Source organism: Chionomys nivalis, chromosome 24, assembly GCF_950005125.1.
Source record: "Chionomys nivalis chromosome 24, mChiNiv1.1, whole genome shotgun sequence".
Lineage (NCBI taxonomy): Eukaryota > Metazoa > Chordata > Mammalia > Rodentia > Cricetidae > Chionomys > Chionomys nivalis.
In genome coordinates this window covers 12,213,889-12,234,334 of record NC_080109.1, presented here as the reverse complement: position 1 = coordinate 12,234,334, position 20,446 = coordinate 12,213,889, and the positions used below count along the sequence as shown (strand labels likewise).

Below are 20,446 nucleotides of genomic sequence, written 5' to 3'. Positions count from 1 at the left end.
CACAGAGATCCATCTGCCTCTGCCCCCAAGTGCTGGGATTAAAGGTGTGCACCACTATACCCAACAGGATTTTTTTTTCATTAGTTATTACATTTTATTTTTGTGTTACTAGAGCTCAAACCTAGAACCTTGCACATAGTAGGCGAATACTCTACTACAGAACTCCATTCTAGCCTAGGACATATTCCCTAATTTTTAAAATAATTCACATGTAAATACATTTATATGCTGAAAAAGAAGCCATAGGAAAAGAAGTTAAAGGGACAGGTGAGACAGAGAACATGTCACTAAAAAAACAGACCCTCCTAGAGAAGCCCTACAGTATAGACTACAGCCGTGTGCGCAGTCTTTGCTATTCCCTTCTTCACGGGGTGCAGCCTACCCTCGCCCTCCCTCAGTGTGGTCTGTACTTAGGGAGTTGCTTCTAGCGAGCACAGTGCAGTGGAAACAGCAGAGTATAATTTCGGAGGGTGAGTCAGAAAAGATAGAGTGGCTTCTAACCTGCTCATTTTTGGATCCCTGGGAAGCCAGACACCATGTCATAAAAATATTCTTCTACCCCTATGGAATTGCCCATGTGGCAAGGAATTAAGGTCTCTTGCCAAAGCTAGAGAAGAACTAAGGCCTGCTGCTAACACCCGTGTGTGAGCCACGCTGGAAGTAGACCTCACAGCGTGGTCGAGGGTTCTTCTACTGCAGCCACAAGTCACAACTTGAAGGAACCTCACGACACACTAAGCCGAAATACCCACCCACAAAAGCTGCTCCCAGACCTACGGAAATGGCCACATATTCAACGCTTGCTGTTTAAGTGTTGAGTAACTAGTGCAGCAGTTGGTGACTAAAACAGTAAGTCCTACCTGGGGCAGAGCTGGAATGGGAGAGAGAAGCGAGATGAAGGTAAGTTATAGGAGAATACTTTCAATTTCAGAATTTTCTAAAATTGTAACTGTTACTTACTGTAGGGACTTGATCTTTTTGTTTTGTTTTGTTTGTTCTTAGTTTTTCGAGACAAGGTCTCACTATGTAGCCCTGGCTGTTCATTTTGTAGATCAAGCTGGCTTCAAACTCAGATCCAGCTGCCTCTGCCTCTCAGGCATGCGCCACCACACCTCGTGGACTTGATCCTAAAAGCCTTCTTTGATAGAACATATTCCAAAAGTCACAAATAAAAGTAACAATATGATACTCAAGAAATGGACATAATGGTACCATAGCTCCAACAGTCACAAAGCTGAGGCAGGAGGAGTCCAGACTAACCTACAAAATGAATACCAGGCCAGCCTGTACTACGTATTAAGACACTATCTCAAGATAGAAAATGAAGAAAAAATAAAATATTCTGAATGATGCCATTGACACAGCAGTCTAAATTAGTGCTGTGACAACTGTGGCTACTAGACGGTGAAAAAGGCTACTGCTAAACGCACGGGTGGTTAGTTTTAAATGTCGACTTGCCCATCTAGAGCCACCTGGGAAGAGAATCTCACTGAAAACTTATCTAGATCAAGCTGACCGGGGGTCACGCCTGTGAGGGCAATCTTGACTGTTCATCGATGTGGGGAGACCCAGCCCACTGTGGGCAGCACCACTTCATGGCTGGGCCCAGAACTACCAACAGCAAAAAAAGCTTTCTCTCTGCTCTGGATTGTGGATATAATTTCTTGAATTCCTACCTTGACTTCCCCACTAAAACACACTAAAATCTGGACCCATAACCTCAATCAAACCCTTAGACCCTCAGCTCCCAGATGTTGTTCTCGGTCACAATATTTTATCACAGCATAGAAACAAAACTAGAACAATGAAAATATTTTCTTGGAAACCTTTTCTCTACAAACCCATTTCAAATGTTATCCTGGAGCTGGAGGCTATCGCTAGGCAGTAGATGCTTACCTAGCATGTGAGGGCCTGGTCTTAACCCCGGCACATGGGAGAGACAGGGGTGCAGAGAACTTACCTGTCACCAGCGCCGTTCCTTCGTAATTCCACCTTCCTGCAAGCACGGCCCCGCAGTGAGCTTCCACACTCTTCTCTACTCTTCCTAACTTGGAAATCAGATGAAACTTACCTAAAGGAAATTACATGTGAGAACCTACTCCATTAAATTAATTTATACGAAAACATCTGTTGAGTTCTGTAGCATGAATAATAAAACCCAAGGCAGATATTGGGGTTCAACCTGAGGATCAGAAAAGCAAAGCAGCCAAGCACTAGGGAGAACTTTTATCTCTACCAAACCTTCAGACTGAAAAGGTGAGATCCTGTCTCCACAAATCCTCAGACTCCACACTCCAGTGAGTTCCTGTCCCTTCCCCTAGCCACGTCACTCCTGTCTCCACCTCCCTAGTATTGGGATTAAAAGTGTGTGTCTCCCAAGAACTGGGATTAAAGATGTGAACCAGCACCACCTGGATCTGTTTCTGTATCAATCTCGTGTAGCCCAGTGTAGCCTAGAGCTCACAAAGATCCATCTGCCTCTGTCTCCCAAGTCCTGGAATTAAAGGTGTATGCCACCTTTCCCTGGCATGTATGGCTGATTAATGTGGCTGCTTTGCCCTCTGATCTTCAGGAAAGCTTTATTAAGTCACAAATAATATACCACCATAGGTTAATTAGCATGAGTTAACTAATAATTAGTTACTGGACACTAAAGGCATAAGAGAAAATGTCGTAATTCTTAATCTCAAGGAACACAAATCTAATAAAAAAGATGCAAAAAATGTGACATGATAGATATTCACATATAGTACATTTCATTTAGTAAGCAAAAAAATGGGTGATTTGGATTTGAAAATATACTTAAGCCCTAAATAACAAACGTAATCTCTTACTAAATAAAAGATAAATTAATTCTAACTTTTTTGGACTAATCCAAATTAATTACAAATGAGAAAATAATTAAATACATTTGAAAGATGTAAAACACATTTTGAGAGATCACAGATGCCCTACAAATGTTGGGACACAGCTGTAATGTCAGCACTTAGGAGGCAGAGGCAGAAGGATAGTGAATTCCAGAACAGCCTAGGTTACACAGTGAGTCTGGGTTATTAACTTTGAAATGTTGTAATATGAGCGGCAGGGCTGCGTCCCCGGCACCCGGCCGCCCGCATGGCTAGCTTATGTCCCGAAATAATTACACGGAAACTGTATTTTTTTGAACATTGCCTGGCCCATTAGTTCCAGCCTTTTATTGGCTAGCTCTTACATATTGCTCTAACCCATTTCTAATATTCTGTGTAGCACCATGAGCTGGCTTACCAGGGAAGATCTTAACCTGCGTCTGTCTGGAATGGGAGAATCATGGCGACTCCTTGACTCGGCTTTTTTTTTTCAGCATTCTGTTCTGTTTACTCCGCCTACCTAATTTTTTGTCCTATTCGTCGCCACAATAGAACTGATTCAGGCACTGTTGGATGAATGTACGTAGGCTTGAGAGAGAGAAAAAATATATATATAAAAAATAAAGTTAATGTCTTAAAAAAGGGTAAAGTCTTTAAAGAGACAGAGTACAGATAGTTATAGATTAAAAAAAATAAAAAAAAATAAGCCACGTAAAAATAAAAAATTCACAGAGAGTCTAAATTCTTTGTATTATTGTGTTTTCTTTAAAATTTTTGACTGTAAAGGAGCTAAGTACAGAGAGACATTTCATTATATGGGCTGCCAAGCTAAACCAAAATGGATATAAGGATATTATGATTTCAAAATATGGGTCTAAGGATATGATGCTTTAGAGAGGGTCTTCTTTTGTTTTCACAGAGGATGAGACTCTGTGGATTGCGTCTATCCCGATATGGTATGATAGACCACGCCCTCCTGAAAGGTTGCTGTAAACACCTTCAAAAAATTACTTCATTCAACTGCCGACTGAGATGACCCTGACACACAGGTTACACCATAAAAGATCTAAATACAGCGCCCCCATTCAGCAGAAAACAGTTTAAAGAAAAAAACTGCGCCCATGTTCCCAAATATGGTTTATAAATGTTCTTTTACATTTAAAGGGGGATATGATATAGATATGAATAATTTGCTTGGGTGTGGATTTAAAGGTCAATTTTGTTATATGTGTATGCATATTTCTAATCTTGATTAAGGTATTGTGATTGTATAGTTCATTAAAAAATGTAATGTATATAGGTTGTTAATGGATAATCATCGATAATTGTCAAGCTTGTAGTCATGTTAGTTAGATTTTCTAGATGTACATAGATATATTTCAGATAGGCATTCTTCATATCTTTCAAAGGCTACAGAATATGGCATTTAATGTTTTAATAACTTAGGGCTTTTTATGACAATGAGACACATCTGCTCCTGACAGCACCAATCTACTTCAAGAGGAAGATGGGCATCGAAGAGGCTCCTTATGGAGTTTAATAGCCATTTGGGCAAGAAACTGCTCTTGCCTGGACTGATGCATAAACGACACAGAGAACCCACAGAGAGAGGACTGCTAAACTTGCCTAAAGGTGAGATGGTCTTTTGGGGTTCCTGATTCATAAAAGAGTCTACGAGACATTCTACAGGACACAGCAAAAAGTGACTAAACTGTCTTTGGAATTTCCTGCTTGATGAAAATGTCTGCTGGATACTATGGGCCTGAAGGCTAAAGATGGATGCCCCACGGTACAAAAGAACTTTGGGTGATTGTCCAGGCAGCGAGATGTCTCTGTCATTTCTAGAGTTTTGGATTTCTTGTTTACTTAGGTAATATTATATCCTTCTGGAGTCTTTGATAGAGTTAAAAAATGGATAGATAGTTATAGTTTTCCTTAGTTATAATAAAATAGATATAAATATTATAACTGTAATTCTTGCTTGATAACTATTTTGTTATATGTAATCTTACTATGTTAAAGTGAAAGCCATTTTTTGTTTAAACAGAAAAAGGGGAAATGATGGAGGTGGGTCATCTTTCTATCTGTTGTTTCATTGGTTAAGTAATAAAGAAACTGCCTTGGCCCCTTTAATAGGACAGAAAATTAGGTAGGCGGAGTAGACAGAACAGAATGCTGGGAGAAAGAAGCCGAGTCAGGAGTCGCCATGATTCTCCCACTCCAGACAGACGCAGGTTAAGATCTTTCCTGGTAAGCCAGCTCGTGGTACTACACAGAATATCAGAAATGGGTTAGATCAATATGTAAAAGCTAGCCAATAAGAGACTGGAACTAAGGGGCCAGGCAGTGATTAAAAGAATACAGTTTCCGTGTAATTATTTCGGGGCATAAGCTAAGCCATGCGGGCGGCCGGGTGCCAGGGACACAGCCCTGCCGCTCTTATTACAACATTGAAAATTACCTATTACAGAATTAAACAAATAAGTGTATATACTGACAATGATAACTGTAGTTCCTCAATGTTTCCAAGTATCAGAAAAAGGAAAACTAAAATAAACCCTGTGGTACTGAATTAGAATTGGTGTTACCAAAATATATACAAGGTTTAGATAGAAAGAGATAGAGAACTAGCTACTGGCATGCATCTAAAAATAAGTTTTTACATTGATTTATTTATTGGGGAAGGAGCATGCACCAAAGAATGCATGTGGAGGTCAGAGGACAGCGTGCAGAAGTCAGTTTCTCCTTCCCACAATGTGGGTTCTAGGGATTGAATTCAGGCCACCAGGCTTGGCAGCAAGTGCCTTTACCCACTGAATGGCCCTAATTTTTTAAGTATACATTTGTAATCCCATGTCTTAGTTCTGTTTGATGAAGAGTGTGAAGAGGAGACACACCCATTAGAACAAATACGGCTAGCAATGTCCCTATCTTGGCTTTTAAATATCATTAACCATCTAAAAACAGGCCTGTTTGGAAAAAGACTAATTTAGAAAATGGGATTAAGAACTAGATTAGTTTGGGACATCTTGTGCCAGTAAGGAAATACTCAAGAAATGATGAATACATGTACAAAGCAAAAACAAAAATCAGTGTGGCTGGCTTCACTGATGGGGCTCTCAGAGGCCAAATATGGGACAATTTCAAAATCAAGATTAAAAATTATAATAATAGAATATTTATGAAATAAAATAAACTTCTATGAGGCTAACCTAACATTTAACCAAGTAAGACAAGTGGCCATGGGACAGAAAGTTTTTCCTTGAAGCAGAATACCAACTATTTAACAAGGGACAGGATTATAGAGATAGAAAAGCATGATTCGGCAGCTTCTCTAAATGATAAATGATCTAGCCAAGAATCATCAGTAGATTTTTAGAACTGGGAGGAAGTCTAAGAAACAGACTATGTCTATGTAGTCTCAAAATATGTTTTATAAATAAGCTATTAAAAGGAGAACATAGAGGCTGGAAGATGGCTCAGCGGCTAAGAGCACTTGTTGCTCTTGCAGAAGACCAGCATCCACATGCTGGTTCACAACCATCTTTAATTCCAGTTACAGACATTGGACACCCTTGTCTAACCTCTGCAAGCATCAAGCATACATGTGGTACACATACATATATGTAGGCAAAATACTCATATGCATAAAGTAGAACAAATCAAAAGCTGGGGAAGAAATAGTAACATCACAGATTAACTTAGAAAGCACTTGCTCTTGGGTACGGCATTAACACCACAATAACGTGTCAAATCAACACCATGAGTCTCCCAGTATTCCCACTAAAAACTTGTAAGCTGAATCAAATCATAAAGAAACAGTGAAAAAGTCAAGTTAAGGAGTTTTCTATAAAATAACTGGCCTGAATCCTTCAAAATCACCAAGGTCATACAGGGAAATAAAATGTGCAGATGACAGTTTATCTACATCAAACAGCAGTCTTGGAAAACAACCCCAGGCACAAATCATAGTACTAGACTATATCTTCAATACACAGATGTGCATAGGACATTCATTGAAAGTTTGCCACTCGTAGGGCTGGCTGGAGGGATGACTCAGTGGTTAAGAGCACTGGCTGCTCTTCCAGTGGACCTGGATTCCATTCCCAGCACCCACACCGCAGCTCACAACTGTCTGTAACTCCAGGATCCAATACCCTCACATAGACATACATGCAGGCAAAATACCAAGGCACATCAAACAAACAAACAAAACTTACCATCAGAACTCGTGAGGACAAAACTTTCTGCCTGAGTCTGTTTCTTCATGCCTAAGCTTTTGGGAAACCAGTGAAGATCTATGGGGTAGATGTCATCAGGCAGCTTTACGATCAGGCTGGTCTCACTGGTCAGCAGGTTCCACTTCACTATCTGGTGATCGTCACTGCACGAGTACAGCTCCTCAGCGGTCGTCCAACCCACACAGCTCACTAACTCTTGATGTGGTGTTTGGTTAAGGAGACATAAAAAATAGCCGAATAGTTTCTAGCTTCTAAAAGTCTATTTTCATTGTGTGCTTTTTCCCCCCCTAGACAGGGTTTCTCTGTGTAACAGCCCTGGCTGCCCTGGAACTCACAGAGATTCACCTGCCTCTGCCTCCTGAGTGCTGGGATTAAAAGCATGTGCCACCGCTACCCAGCTCATTGTGTGACTTTTAATAATTCTTTTTCCATATAAAGGAAAAAGTCTCCCAAACAAGTTGTAAGGATAGAAATCAAAGAAAGTCAGTCAGAAAGGGAAGAAAATTTGTCATAGAAGATATTCCTTAAGTATGGCCAAAAGATACTACAAACACTCAAAATCAATAAGTAAAAAATCAAAAGGTAGAAAATTATGTTGAGAGATAGACAGGAAGAAAGGGGGACTAACGATACATAGATAGATAGATAGATAGATAGATAGATAGATAGATAGATAGATAGATAGATAGATAGATCTTATTACTTAAGTTATTAAAATGCATATATATTGTTATAATTTTAAGATTGTTTTCGATTTATCTAACATGTATGATTTATTTAATGTGAATGAGTGTTTTGCTTGCATGTATGTCTGTGCACCATATACATGCCTGATACCTGTGGAAGTCAGAAGAGGGCTTCAGGTCTACTGGAACTGGAGTGTGCTGGCTAATTCTATGTCAATTTGACATAGCTAGAGTCATCTGGAAGGAAGGAACTTCAAAATTCTGAGAAAATAACCCACCAGATTGGGCTGTGATGTGTTTTTCTTGATGGATGACATATAGGGCCCTGCTTACTGTGGGCAATGATACCTCTGGGATGGTGGTCTGGGTGCCATAGGAAGGATGCCAAGCAAGCCATGAGAGACAATCAGCAAGCAGCCTCCCTCTATAGCCTCCACATTAGCGCCTGCCTCCAGGCTCCTCCAGTTTGAGTTCAACCCTGACTTTCGTTAGTGATGGACTGTGATGTGGAACTGGAAGATGAAACAAACCCTAACTAAGATATGGAGTTATGGATGATTGTGAGCCACCGAGTGCTGGGAATTGAGCTGGGTCCTCTGCAAGAACAGTAACTACCCTTAGCCTCTGAGCCATCTCACCAGCCCTCTCCCTCTTTCTCAGACAAGGTCTCCCTGTGTAGCCATGGCTGGTCTAAAACTTACTATGTAGATCAGGCTGGACCCATTTGCCTCTGCCTCCCAAGTGCTGAGATTAAAGGCATGTAATGCCTGGTAACACATACTACTTTAATAAGTTAAAAACATTAATTTTTAAAAAGACTAAACTCCAACAGTGAACTGTCTTGTGCAGTTACATATTACGATGGTAATCCTCTAGAGATGCTAGGCCCATGGCTGGAACTACCGTCTTACTGTTTCTCCTGCTTTCATTTTAGTTACCTATTTTTATGTTTTCACTTATGGTCTAAGAGAAAACCTAGGGTTGAGTGTATGATGGCTACATCCTCAGCCTTAGTTATTTATGGTTAATTGACAATACAGTGTTTTAAACTTTTACATTATATTTACTATTTATTATGGGTTATTGTGTGTGTGTGCACCGCCACCATGCTTATATAAAGGTCACAGGACATCTGGCAGGAATTAGTTTTCTCCTTTCACCATGTAGCCCCAAGAATGGAGCTCAGATCGGGCTTGGTGCCAGGTACCTTTACCCCGTGAACCATCTCACCACTCCAACAATCCATAATTCTGACACTGAAGTCAAGAACAATTCAGTTACAATTTACTGCACCTACAAGACGCATAGGGATAGATGAAATACGATCCCCAAATTCTTCATTTCATTTGGTTTTTAAGTCTCTGATTCATCCTAAATGAATGAAAATGTAAGTGAAAATCCCACATGCCTTTCAGGACAGCCTGGTTCCCCGGGCAGAACTGTGTGCCTGGACACAGCATTTCTCCCTGTCCAAACACTTACGTCTCACACCGTGTTGAGCTTATTCCCTCACAAAGCTGCAATCGACTCCCCAGGGAACAGCTTGAGATCTGACTGAAAGGACTAAGAGGGAGAAGAGTCGGCCAGTCCTGCCTTCTTAACATCCATCTTAACAGAAGGATCTCTGACAAACAAAGGAGTCATATACCTAAGGAAGATTAACGACTGCCACCTTCCTGTGTGAAGTAATAAAGGACTGATTGCTCAGACTTCCCTAGTTGTTTCAGACTTTCCCTACTTTCTCAGAGTACAAAGAAATAAAGCAAAACTAAAAGAGCACATGCGTGTCAGATCACATTAGCGCATTAGTCAGACTCTGTGTTGTTTGTTCTTTGTTTCTCCAGACAGGGTTTCTCTGTGTGGCCCAGGCTGGCCTGGAACTCATTCTATAGACCATGTTGGCCTTGAACTCAGAAATCCACCTGCCTCTGCCTCCCAAGTGCTGGGCTTAAAGACATGCACCACCACTGTCTGGCCAATTATTCAGATTTTGTTAAAGATTCTTTTTAGTATATTAGATTATACAAAGGATATTTTTTAAACACTTAAGAAGTAGAATAATAAAAATGTCAGTAAATATTTCAAAGTAAGACTTTGGGCTCATAGTATACTTTGGAGAAATACCTGTAATTGGGGTCTTAAATATTTTGAAAGCAATTTGTCTATAAAATACCATTCAAGAAATGAAAAATAACCAGTAAGTAGACAAAAAAAAAGCAGAAGAAGACCTTTGACAGTATCATAGCAAGCTGAATGCAGTGAGGGTTACAGTATTAAAAGGATATGCTTTGGTTCTTTTAAGAGAGATATCTTTAGCCTCATGTCTCCAGTTCCAGAGAGATCTTAAATACCACTTGATTGTAGCCACTATAAAGATAAAAAGAAGACACACAGCCACATTAACAATGGTGCACATACACATGCACGTGCACACGAATGCACACACCAACATCCACTGCATCCTACGGAACACAACTGCATCTTCAATTCCTCTAATACCTGGAAAGAGGAGGAAAGCCAGTGGGTATCACAACGAAGCCAAGAATTGGTATTATAACTCAGGGTAGGGGAGTTCTTCATGGGGGTCTTGGTGGGAAAAGTAGGCTGAGTTACAGAACATAACAACAAGCAGTAAGCACAAGGTGGTCAGAACAACTGCTGTTTTCTTTCAATTTAGTGGCCGCACCTGAATCGACTGATATTTTAACTATCATCTGTACCCCACATCCCCACAGTCAGCGCCTTGTTGCTCAGACTGTGGCCTGGCAGGATTCGTGCTGGCATTGGCTTAAGCAGAGGCCACTAAGTCTTTGTCATTCTATGTACCAATAAAGACTCAGGAGTCAGATGTTGGGGTGAAAACCTGCTAGATCAGAGAAGACTTTTTGGCCAGAGACCCAGCAAGAGAAGCATTTCTCCAACCACCCCAAACCAAAAAGACCACAAATCTTTAAGTCCCTCCCTACTCCTTCCTGTGCATCTCTCTGTCCATATTCCTGGGTCCTGTCAACTAGTTGCTGGTTCTGCGCCCTGATCCTAGGTTAATTTTATTGACACAATGTTGGAGTTTTCACAGTGCAATCAAATATCCCACAGCAAACAACCTTTTGAAACAAAAGTTGGGCTGCAAGATAGTCATTACAACTTTTTGAAATATAGACATGGTTGTCGTTTCCTGAACAGACAGTACAGAACCATTTGTAGTTAAGGTTACAGGTGGGGCATAGCCCAATCCTTAAATAGCAAATTTAATCATAAACAACAATGAGTCTAGTTTGTCTTTACTATAAGATGGCTTTTAAACCTAAGATGAGGCAGGCTGGTTCATCATTATGAGAAGGAGAAGGGGGATAATATTTTATAAAGACCTGGTTCTTCATATTTATTCAAATTAAAAGAAGTACAAAAGAATTACAGAATTCTTGTTGCTTCTAGAATTGACAAACCATGGATAAGATATTTACATATTATACTACTACAATCAGAAATCCAAAAGATATTTGGAATGGCAAAATGTAATTACATCCATAATAGTTAGGATACTTCCTCACCAGAAGAAACCAAAATCAACCTTTACACAGTAAAAGCAGTATGTTTTTGTTAATGGTTCACCAGTCAAAGAGTCAGAGGAGAATGACGACCTAAGACAGGGAAGAGTCTCCCTGGCTCAGAACGATTTTTCCCTATATATTCCGTTTAGCTGGAGGACATGTACACTTGGATACAGTATTGAATAAGAAAATAAAGGAAATGAATATTAGTGAATAGCCTATTTGAAGAAGTGCAGAACAGTCTGAATGCTACACTGAGGTATTTTTTATCTGCTCACGTGTCTGGTAAATTTCAATAGTCAACTTGGCTGGAATAAGGAACACCTAGGGCATTAATGATTCACACCAAAAGGTGTCTGTGAGGATGTTTCCATGGGTTTAGCTGAGGAAGGAAATCCTACCCTGAACACAGGCTTGAGGCACCTTGTTCTGGCTTGGATCCCAAACTGGTTAAAAAACAAAAATGCTGGAGAGAGCCAGCTGAGTCTGCACTCCCCTTTCTGTTTCCTAGCCAGTGGCACAACAAAGCTGCTCTGCCATCACGTCTTCCAGACCAGGACGGAATGCATTCTTTCAATATGTGAAGGGTCTGACCAACCAGTGGTGTCTGAGTAGTGGGGTACAGAAGGCAGAACTGATCATTTTGCCCCTGATCTTTCCCCTTCAGAGCCTTCTAAACACACCAGCTACTATACTTTGTAGGCCAACTCAAAACACAAAAGCAAAAGTGACAAGATTAGCAGCCAATCAGGAAAGGATCAGCGTCTGGAAAGTCAAAAGCTTCCATTTTCTCCTTGATGAACTGATTGAATACAGGGGGTGTGACTGAAGGAATGATATGATCTGACTTACACTTTTTTTAAAAACTTATTTGCTTCATACTCTGACCTGAGTTCTATAAAGTAAATATAAAAAACAATGGGGGAGCAGGGCATGGTGGCAGAGGTCTTTAATCCTAGCACTCAGGAGGCAGAGGCAGGTAGATCTCTGTGAGTTCGAGGCCAGCCTGGTCTACAGAACAAGTGCCAGGACAGGCTTCAAAGTTACAGAGAAACCTTGTCTCAGAAAAAAAAAACAAAATAAATAAATAAATAAATAAATAAATAAATAAAACTTAAGAAAGAAAAAATGGGGGCAGGAGCGATGAATAGGACTGGGGCAAGAGAATGGATAGGATTTCCATAATCCAGAAGGAAATGCAAGTATTTAGACTATAAAGTTCCCCAATAGTGTCCAGGCCAAAGAGAAGTGATAACTATTTCCCCCATTTTTGGTACCAGGCAAGTGTGTGTGTGTGTGTGTGTGTGTGTGTGTGTGTGTGTGTGTCGTGAGTAATAAGATTATGACCCAATAACACCCCCTCTTTCCAAGGCTCGGGGAACATCAAAAAAGGAAGGCAGAAAGGTTGTAAGAGTCAGAGGTCAGAGAGAACTGGGGCAAAACAGGATCTTCCGGACTAGCAGGGCCACTGCACTCGTGAACTCAAAGCATCTGTGGTGGCCTGCAGAGGGCCTTCACAAGACCAAACAGTCAACATCCCAACATGGGGGCCCATGAGCCCTCACCCCAGCTAAGGAGCCATTTGCAAGTGACTGCATCTGGAGTAGTCAGTTCCCTGAGGGCTGTGGTCCCTGGTAGACTGACCACGCTCTCTAGTAGACGGCCCCACATCCATGCAGCATTAGAGTCAGTGTGTTATCAAAGGAGGGGAGAACATGTACTTGGGAGGGTGAATGTGGGGATGGATCCAGTTGAAGTTGGAGAAAGATAGCAGGGGATACAGATGATCAACAAAAAAGGAAAGAAAGGGAGGGAGGGAGGGAGAAAAAAGAAAAAAAAATTTCATAAGATTACTAATCTCTGTACTTGATCCTTTTCATTTTCTAAAATTTATTGATTGGAGCTGGAGAGATTACTCAGAGGTTAAGAGCACTGGCTGCTCTTCCACAGGTCCCAAGTACAATTCCCAGCAACCACATGGTGGCTCACAACCATCATAATGAGATCCAGTGCCGCCTTCTGGTGTGCAAGCATACATGTGGGCAGAACATTTTATACATTAATAAATAAATCTTTTTTTGAAACTATTTTATTTTCTTATTATTAATTTATTGGGGCACTTTGATTGCAAAGTACATCTACCACCAGAAAAGGGCATCCAGCCCATTACAGATAGATGGTTTTGAGCAGTCATGTGGGTGCTGGGCATTGAACTCAGGACCTCTGGAAGAGTGCTCATGCTTAACCTACTCCATAAGCAGTTATAATGAGGTGTTTATGAAATGCCCAACAGAGCACACGACACGTAGGAAGCACTTAGTAATTGCTATGTATTTGAACAGAAACCACTGTTTTGGTCCCCCAGTATATACTCACTCTTTTCTAGACAAAAGGAAATTACCTATAGAAAACCCACTCAATGTGGGTGGAGTAGAGCCAGCGCAGGAGACCCACACTTAAGCCAACTGGAGCCTTCTAGTCTGTCTGTACAGACACTATTTCACAGGTGGCCCAGACTGCTTCTAAAATAAAAGATGGAAAGAAAAATTCAGCTTACCTGGGTCTTCAACTTTCAAGGTTTTCGGCTCTAGTAACTATACCTATCTTATCCCAGGAAGCAGAGGGCCTGGAGGTGCCAACTAGCACCATGAACATAATGCTATACTGCTAAAATAGAATGCAAAGCAAGTAAGAAACCAAACTCTGGTGTCTAATTGTTACAAAGGGGTGTGCGTGTGTGTGTGTGTGAGTTTGTGTGTGTGTATGTGTGGAATCCATGGCCTTCTGGATACTAGGAAAGGGGTTAGGGCTGGCTTACAGAATTTTTCTAATTATAGGATACAATTTATTTTTTCTCAAGGACCTTCAATTGGGTCATCTGTCACTTGTCATCTAAGAAGGCCTGAGATATGACTTTGTTCTTTTTACATTCTAAAGATGGCATTTCCTCAGTTGTTCCGGTGGTACTAACCTCTCTGTATTTAAACCATAAAATCCTTATCTATTTTTCCCTTTCCATTGTTTTATTTCGTTTTTACTTTTGTTTCTGAGACAGAGCCTTATGTAGCCCAGGCTGGCCTCAAACTAGCTATGTAGGCAAGAATGATCTTGTACCCCAATCGTCTTGCCTCTGCCACTCTAGTGTTAGGATTACAGGCAAATGCCACCAGACTAGGCTAGTATTCCAATTATCTGATCCTATTTTCTCTTCCTCGATATATCTTCCCATAATTAACACACAGGAAAAGACACAATTCTATCTTCCAAGTGAAGTTTCCAGAAAATAACTGTTCTACTTCCTATCTTCTCAGAGGTATTTTTGCAGCGATGAGATCTGTAAACATTTCAGTGTGATTACAATACCACAAAGCTTTGTTAATCCCCTGTGCTAGGGGATATAGCCCAAAATGTCAGTCATTCCAGACAAGCACATCATCACCAAGCTACATCCTTCAGCGGACTGTTATTATCAACAGGATGTTCATTCCTATCTCTGTTAACAGTAACTTTGCACAATAGTGTCTAAATATGCATTATTCAAATAAATGTATGCTTATTAGCCAATATCTAGATGATTTAAAGTTTACAGTTACAAATTTTTAAAGATTTCGGACTGTCTTTAAGGGTTTATACTCAACCATCAAACCATAAGAAAGCAATATTCTGTCTAGAAAAAATATTCTGCATAAAATAACTGAATTCTTTCCTTTCTATTGCATAGGCACTCCTAACCTGCCATGTGAAGACTGTTTAATAACAATCTAACTAAAGCTATCACTGATCTCTTCCTGTAACTATCCCACTCCCACCTCAGTTACTTGTTAATCATTTGTTTTCCTTCTCATTCTTCCCTCCCTCATCATTGTATAGCACTGGCTCCAACTCACTATGTAGACTAAACTCACAGCAAGCTTCCTGCCTCCTTTCCCAAGTGCTGGAATTACAGAAATGGCTACCACACTCAGTTTATAGCTATACTCTTGACTGGCCTTTCAAGATCCTTCATAAGCTACTCTTCCTCAAATTTGCTATGGCATTATTGATAATTAGCACACACTTTAAATATGTCATCACATTGCAGTATCAATTACTTATATGTACTAGATGAACAATTACAAACAATTCGATGAGATAGACATTAGCTGTTGAGTTTTATAAATAAACTCTCCCAGAGATACTTTGTGAGGAAACTGCCCAATCATATAGCCAAAGAAATAATAGAATTTGGGGTTGTTTTCTATTTTTTAATGTGTATAATGAGTGTATAATGAGTGCCTGCAAGTAAGTATGTATGTATGTATGTACGTATGTGTGCCTAGTATTGATGGTGTCCAGAAGAGGGTATCAGATCCCCTGGACTGGAATTACAGGAAAGTGTGAACTGCCCCATGTGGGTTCTGGGAACCAAAGCCAGGTCCTCTGCGAGAGCAGCAAGTGCTCCTATTGCTGAATGATCTCTCCAGTCTCCCTGTTTTCCATTTGTATTTTTCTACTAAATTCTGCTCTGACTAGCACACACACCTTTCAGTGCGGTCTAGTCTACCTTTTTATTATAGTGATTTTACTTGTATGACGGTCTTATCTGCATGTGTGTATGTGTACTACATGCATGCCTCTTGCCTGAGGAGGCCAGAAGAAGACACTGGATCCCCTAGAACTGGAAATCCAGATGGTTATAAGCAGCTGTGTGGGTGCTGGGACTGAACCTGGGTCCTCTGAAAGAACATTAAGTGCCTTTAACCACTGAACCATCCACCCTGGCCCAGTCTACCGTTCTCATAGTAGGTATCTTACAACACCCCAAAATACAAGAGTCCAGAAGCCCCTAACGATAATCCCTTTACCCTCTTGTCATCCCTACCAGTCCTCCACACACACCCCAAAAACTCACTGAGTTTTTTGGTGACTTTTGTTCTATGAAGAAAATTTGTTTTCAACTACAAATATAAAGGTACATTATAATATTAAGTAAATGTGTATTCAAACCACACCAATCTCCAAACCCCAGCAAACGTTTACACTTGGGTGGGGAGGGGGAATTCTCCCCAGTACTTTCTGAGAATCACTGCAACTAGGTTTTATGCATCTAAGAGCCATAATACATTTCAGAGCAACAATATAAATTCATTCATAAAACAGGCTTATTGCTGCTCTAATAGGCCAGACCCTAAATGGGTAAAGAGAAAAGGAGAGGCCAACAGTTCTGAATTTAAAAGTTGCTGTATAAATATTGAAGGCAGTAAAACCAATCTGTGGTTCTTTAACATGGAGGTGGGGTGAGTCGGACAGTTTTACAAGATTAAAGAAAAACTAACTCTCCAGAAAAGCAAAGCACAGACACACAAAACTTTATATTCAATTTTCGGGGAGTTAGAAACGATGTCCCCATCACCATTATCCTCAAACTCAGGTTAAAAGCCCATTAACGAAACTAGTTCTCCGGGAAAAGGAACTGTTACATCTGATTAATAATCCTGGCTATTCCTTTCAGAGTGCAAGGCACAGAAATGCATTTATGAACTAATTCCACCATAATGGTAACTAGTTAACACGAGCAAACCGTTTCTCCCATTAAGAGCCCTGTCGGCCAAATAATTACTTTAAATCCAAACCTTTCATTAGTGACACTAACACAAAACAGTTCCCAAACCACAGCTCTTCATACGTGGACCACCAGATTACTCACTAACCCCGGTCTCCTCGCTTTCCCGGGAAACTCCACATCCCAAGATCTACACCCAGAGAGAGCCCTGCGGGCTGGAAGGAGATGGGGGACAACTGATCCTCCGCAAAGCTCGTGACTTCGGCGTGGGGGAAGGTAGGTCCCAGTGGCCGCCACGCTTCCAAGCCCTTCCTTCGAAGGCTCTGGAGGTGAAGAAATTTACCTCAAGTTCCCGGAAAGCGGCGGCGATTGCTCTCAGAGCTCTCAGTTACCAAGAAGCCTCCCGACCTTCCCGTCACCATAGTGATTTCTAAGCGCTGAAAGCGTTCCCCACTCCTTCCCTGTTCCCGCGATACTTGCCAGTTGCAGAAACCCGAGCGGGCCCTAGACCCCGCCCCCGAGTGAGCCCGCCCTCTCACCGAAGGCTGTCATTGGACATCAGTTGTGGGGGGGGGGGAACCCTGCTGGGTGGGTTTTTTTTTCTCCTTTTTATCAAAATTCCTCAGTTTCCCAAATGCTGTCGTCCCAACGACGCAAAGGGCTGTAGTTCCCACGGCTCTGTTTCTGGGGGCGACCCTAGGAGAGGCGCCACTCTCCTCGCTGTCCCTCCTCAGCCGCGACCTCCCCCTCGCGCCACTGTCCCCCCCCTCCCCTGCCGGACCCGCGCATGCGCACGAACGGCCCGGCGACGGCGGTGGGACCCGCCGCACTTTTTTTTTCAAATTCGCGGGTCCCAGAAACCATTGCGCGCATTTGTAACGAATTTCCGTTCGAGTTTGGATTTTAGGCGCCATTTTCGAGTGAAGGACCCGGAGCTGAGACACCGGTAGGAGCGAGGCGGGGGGCGGGCGGGGGCGGCCGTCGCACGGTTTGCAGCCTTCTGCTCGGAGCACAGCCGCCGACAGGTAAAGGAGTTCCCTCCCGGATCGGGTTGTCACACTTTACCGTGCTGTCCCTCGGTTCTCCCGGCGGCACAGGCCTGGAGCCCGAGCGGCCGAGTGCGGCGGAGGCGGTTGGGGGAGCTCCGCTGCCTGTCACCCCTCCCCCTCGGCCGCCGGGCGGCGGCTCCGGCGCCTCCTCCTGGGGGAGGCTGCGAACCCGTCGGGGCCGGGGCGTCCCCCCCCTGGCCTGCCCGTCTCGTCTTCCGAGGGGGACCGCAGTCCCGCACAGCCTCTCCCGGGGACTTGGCACGGTTTCGACTGTTGGGCGGGACTCCACCCCGAACCCGGGAGGGATGGACCCCCGCTGGCGCGGAAATTGACCCTTCCCGGGCAGACGCTGCCCGAGTCCCCTTTAACAGACAGCGTGTGGCGGGGGACTCCAGCCTTTCCGCTGGGACGGTGAGGAGAAGAGACCTCGACTCCCCCGACTGTCCGGGCGTCCGGACCTAAATGGCGGGGGTTGGGGGAGAGGAGAGCGGGTAACGGGTCCGCCGCCGGGCAGTCGCGGCTGCTCTAGTGACGAACTCTTCTCTGTAACTCGGAGCGCGAGCATCCCCAGCCCCGACGGCGTGGGAATGTCATCAGATGGCTTCCCGGGGCCGGGGGACGCGTTTGCAGGCTTGAACTAGGTTTCCCCACTTCCCTGGGTCGTCGGAGACCCCGTCCCGCCCGGTGGCTCCCGCGGTGGTGGCGGTAGCCGCTCTCCGGAGGACCCGCTACCTGCTGCTAGCGGGGTCGGGGGACGCGCTGGCGGGTGGGGGTGGGACACGGGCGGAGCCCGTCCTGCGGCCGCGGGGCCTCGGCGAGCCGCGGAGCTGACCCGACTCCCGGCTCTCTCCTGCCGCAGCCACGATGCGGCGGAAGGGTACCAAGCCCTCCGTCTGCCGCCAGGAGGGAGAGCCTCCGCCTTCCCCGGACGGCGACCACCGGGATGAGGGCCCGGAGCAACCGGACGGCGGAGCGGACGGCGCTGCAGCTGCAGGTGAGTGACCGGCGGGGACCCGCTGGGGTGGCCGGGGCGCGGGCGACAGGTTGACGTCGGAAGGTCGGTGTTGCCAGAAGTGCGGCTCCGGAAAGCCACTCTGCGGTTTTCAAAGGAATTCCAGGCAGTTTTGCTGTAACGGTTCTGGAAGGGATGAGGGTGAGCGGCAGGAGTGAGTTGTGGATTTCGGTGATGTTTGGGAGTAGCACTGACATCTTTATTGTATTTGGCTGAAAGCGGCACGGTCAGCCCAGAGTTGTTGAGCGCCTCTCCGCCCCTAAACCGAACTGAATGTGATGCAGAGTTTGTGCGCTCCAGCCTCTGCCTTGGATTGCCCTTTTTGGTGCAATATTTTTTAGTTTTTAAAGTGCGTCGCGGGGGGGGGGGGGAGGAATATATGCACATAGGCGAGGCTCAGCAGTCGTGAGCCGCTCATTGTGGGTGCTAGGAACCGAACGCCAGTCCCCTGCAAGAAAAAGAAAAAAAACAGCTGGGCCTCTTCGATTGCCTTTAAGAGAAAAATTAGAGAGCGTGTAGCATTCCGAGTGTAGAAAATAAGAGCCATTGTGAAACTCGTGTGACCATGTTACTGGAGCTTGTGAGTTGTCTGAAGTGCTCAGTCATGTGCAGTTGGATTTGCTATCGTTTGGGTTGTGTCTCCTGTTTACTATAGGAAACAGGGACCCCTGCGATAGTCACAGGTTTGAATATTTATGGTGTGGTGTTTTTACTCCTCTAGGAAATATAGTGAATTTTATGACGGGGTATTTCTTTCACGAATTTTACTTTTCATAAAACTAAGCTAAAAGATTATCCATCCCCGTGAGTTTAGGATATTTGTGTGGACAATAGTTTCCTGGGTTTCATATGTAGCATCCCTCGATTCCGTTCTTTAAATAGACCTCCACCCAATTACACTAATGTAGGCTTTCGCCTCTTTGCCTTTCCGTTAACCTAGAGACTCCAGGTGAGGAGGAACTTGATAACAGAAGTTTAGAAGAGATTTTGAGTAGTATCCCTCCACCCCCACCTCCAGCAATGGCCAGTGAAGCCGGAGCTCCTCGTCTAATGATAACCCATATTGTAAACCAAAACTTCAAATCCTATGCTGGAGAGAAAATTCTGGGACCTTTCCATAAGGTATTTGCCCTTTTAAAGAACTTATAATACATTTTTATTGTAAGATATTTCAGTTTTCTATCTATCCTGACTCTTTACACTGCCACACACACCCTAGTAGACACACATACAACAGCAGGAATTAGTTTTTCTTCATCGGATATATTTTCATCTCTTTAGTGATGACGTTTTCATGTTGAATCTGTGTTTTTATTAGAAGGAAATGTTTTCTCGTTGGCTGTTGTAAGGCCTTCTGCAAAATGTTGGAATTAGAATTTGAATATAGTTTTATTGAAGATACTAAAGCTTGTGCTAGAGCAGAGCATGCTGTAAGAAAACTCAAAGTGGATTTTTGGAGTACGTGGTTTCCCTCCGAGCACCAGCTCACTCTCATTCTTGGAGAGCTCTCCTTATGCTT

The 20,446-nt window shown here is 43.3% G+C and overlaps 2 protein-coding genes across 6 annotated transcripts in view; one reads left to right on the top strand and one right to left on the bottom strand.

Annotated features, from left to right (window-relative positions):
• Window positions 1–20,446, bottom strand: part of Ift80 (intraflagellar transport 80) — a 125,240-nt gene that overhangs the window by 61,672 nt on the left and 43,122 nt on the right. For 2 of the 5 annotated variants that reach the window (XM_057756705.1, XM_057756709.1), the window contains exons 1-4: window positions 17,210–17,330; window positions 10,060–10,140; window positions 7,067–7,289; window positions 1,961–2,071 (exon numbers count right to left, since the gene is read on the bottom strand). In XM_057756705.1, the coding sequence (XP_057612688.1) occupies window positions 1,961–2,071; window positions 7,067–7,289; window positions 10,060–10,095 (370 nt within the window). In that variant the 5' untranslated portion in view covers window positions 10,096–10,140; window positions 17,210–17,330. Of the gene's footprint in view, window positions 1–1,960; window positions 2,072–7,066; window positions 7,290–10,059; window positions 10,141–13,725; window positions 13,847–17,209; window positions 17,331–17,405; window positions 17,422–20,446 lie in introns of those variants that run through there. The other 3 variants (XM_057756706.1, XM_057756708.1, XM_057756707.1) reach the window with 3 other exon arrangements.
• Window positions 17,764–20,446, top strand: part of Smc4 (structural maintenance of chromosomes 4) — a 33,353-nt gene continuing 30,670 nt past the window's right edge. Inside the window, exons 1-3 of the mRNA XM_057756703.1 lie at window positions 17,764–17,891; window positions 18,775–18,909; window positions 19,868–20,049. Coding sequence (XP_057612686.1) covers window positions 18,780–18,909; window positions 19,868–20,049 — 312 coding nt within the window. The 5' untranslated portion in view covers window positions 17,764–17,891; window positions 18,775–18,779. The remainder of the gene's footprint in view (window positions 17,892–18,774; window positions 18,910–19,867; window positions 20,050–20,446) is intronic.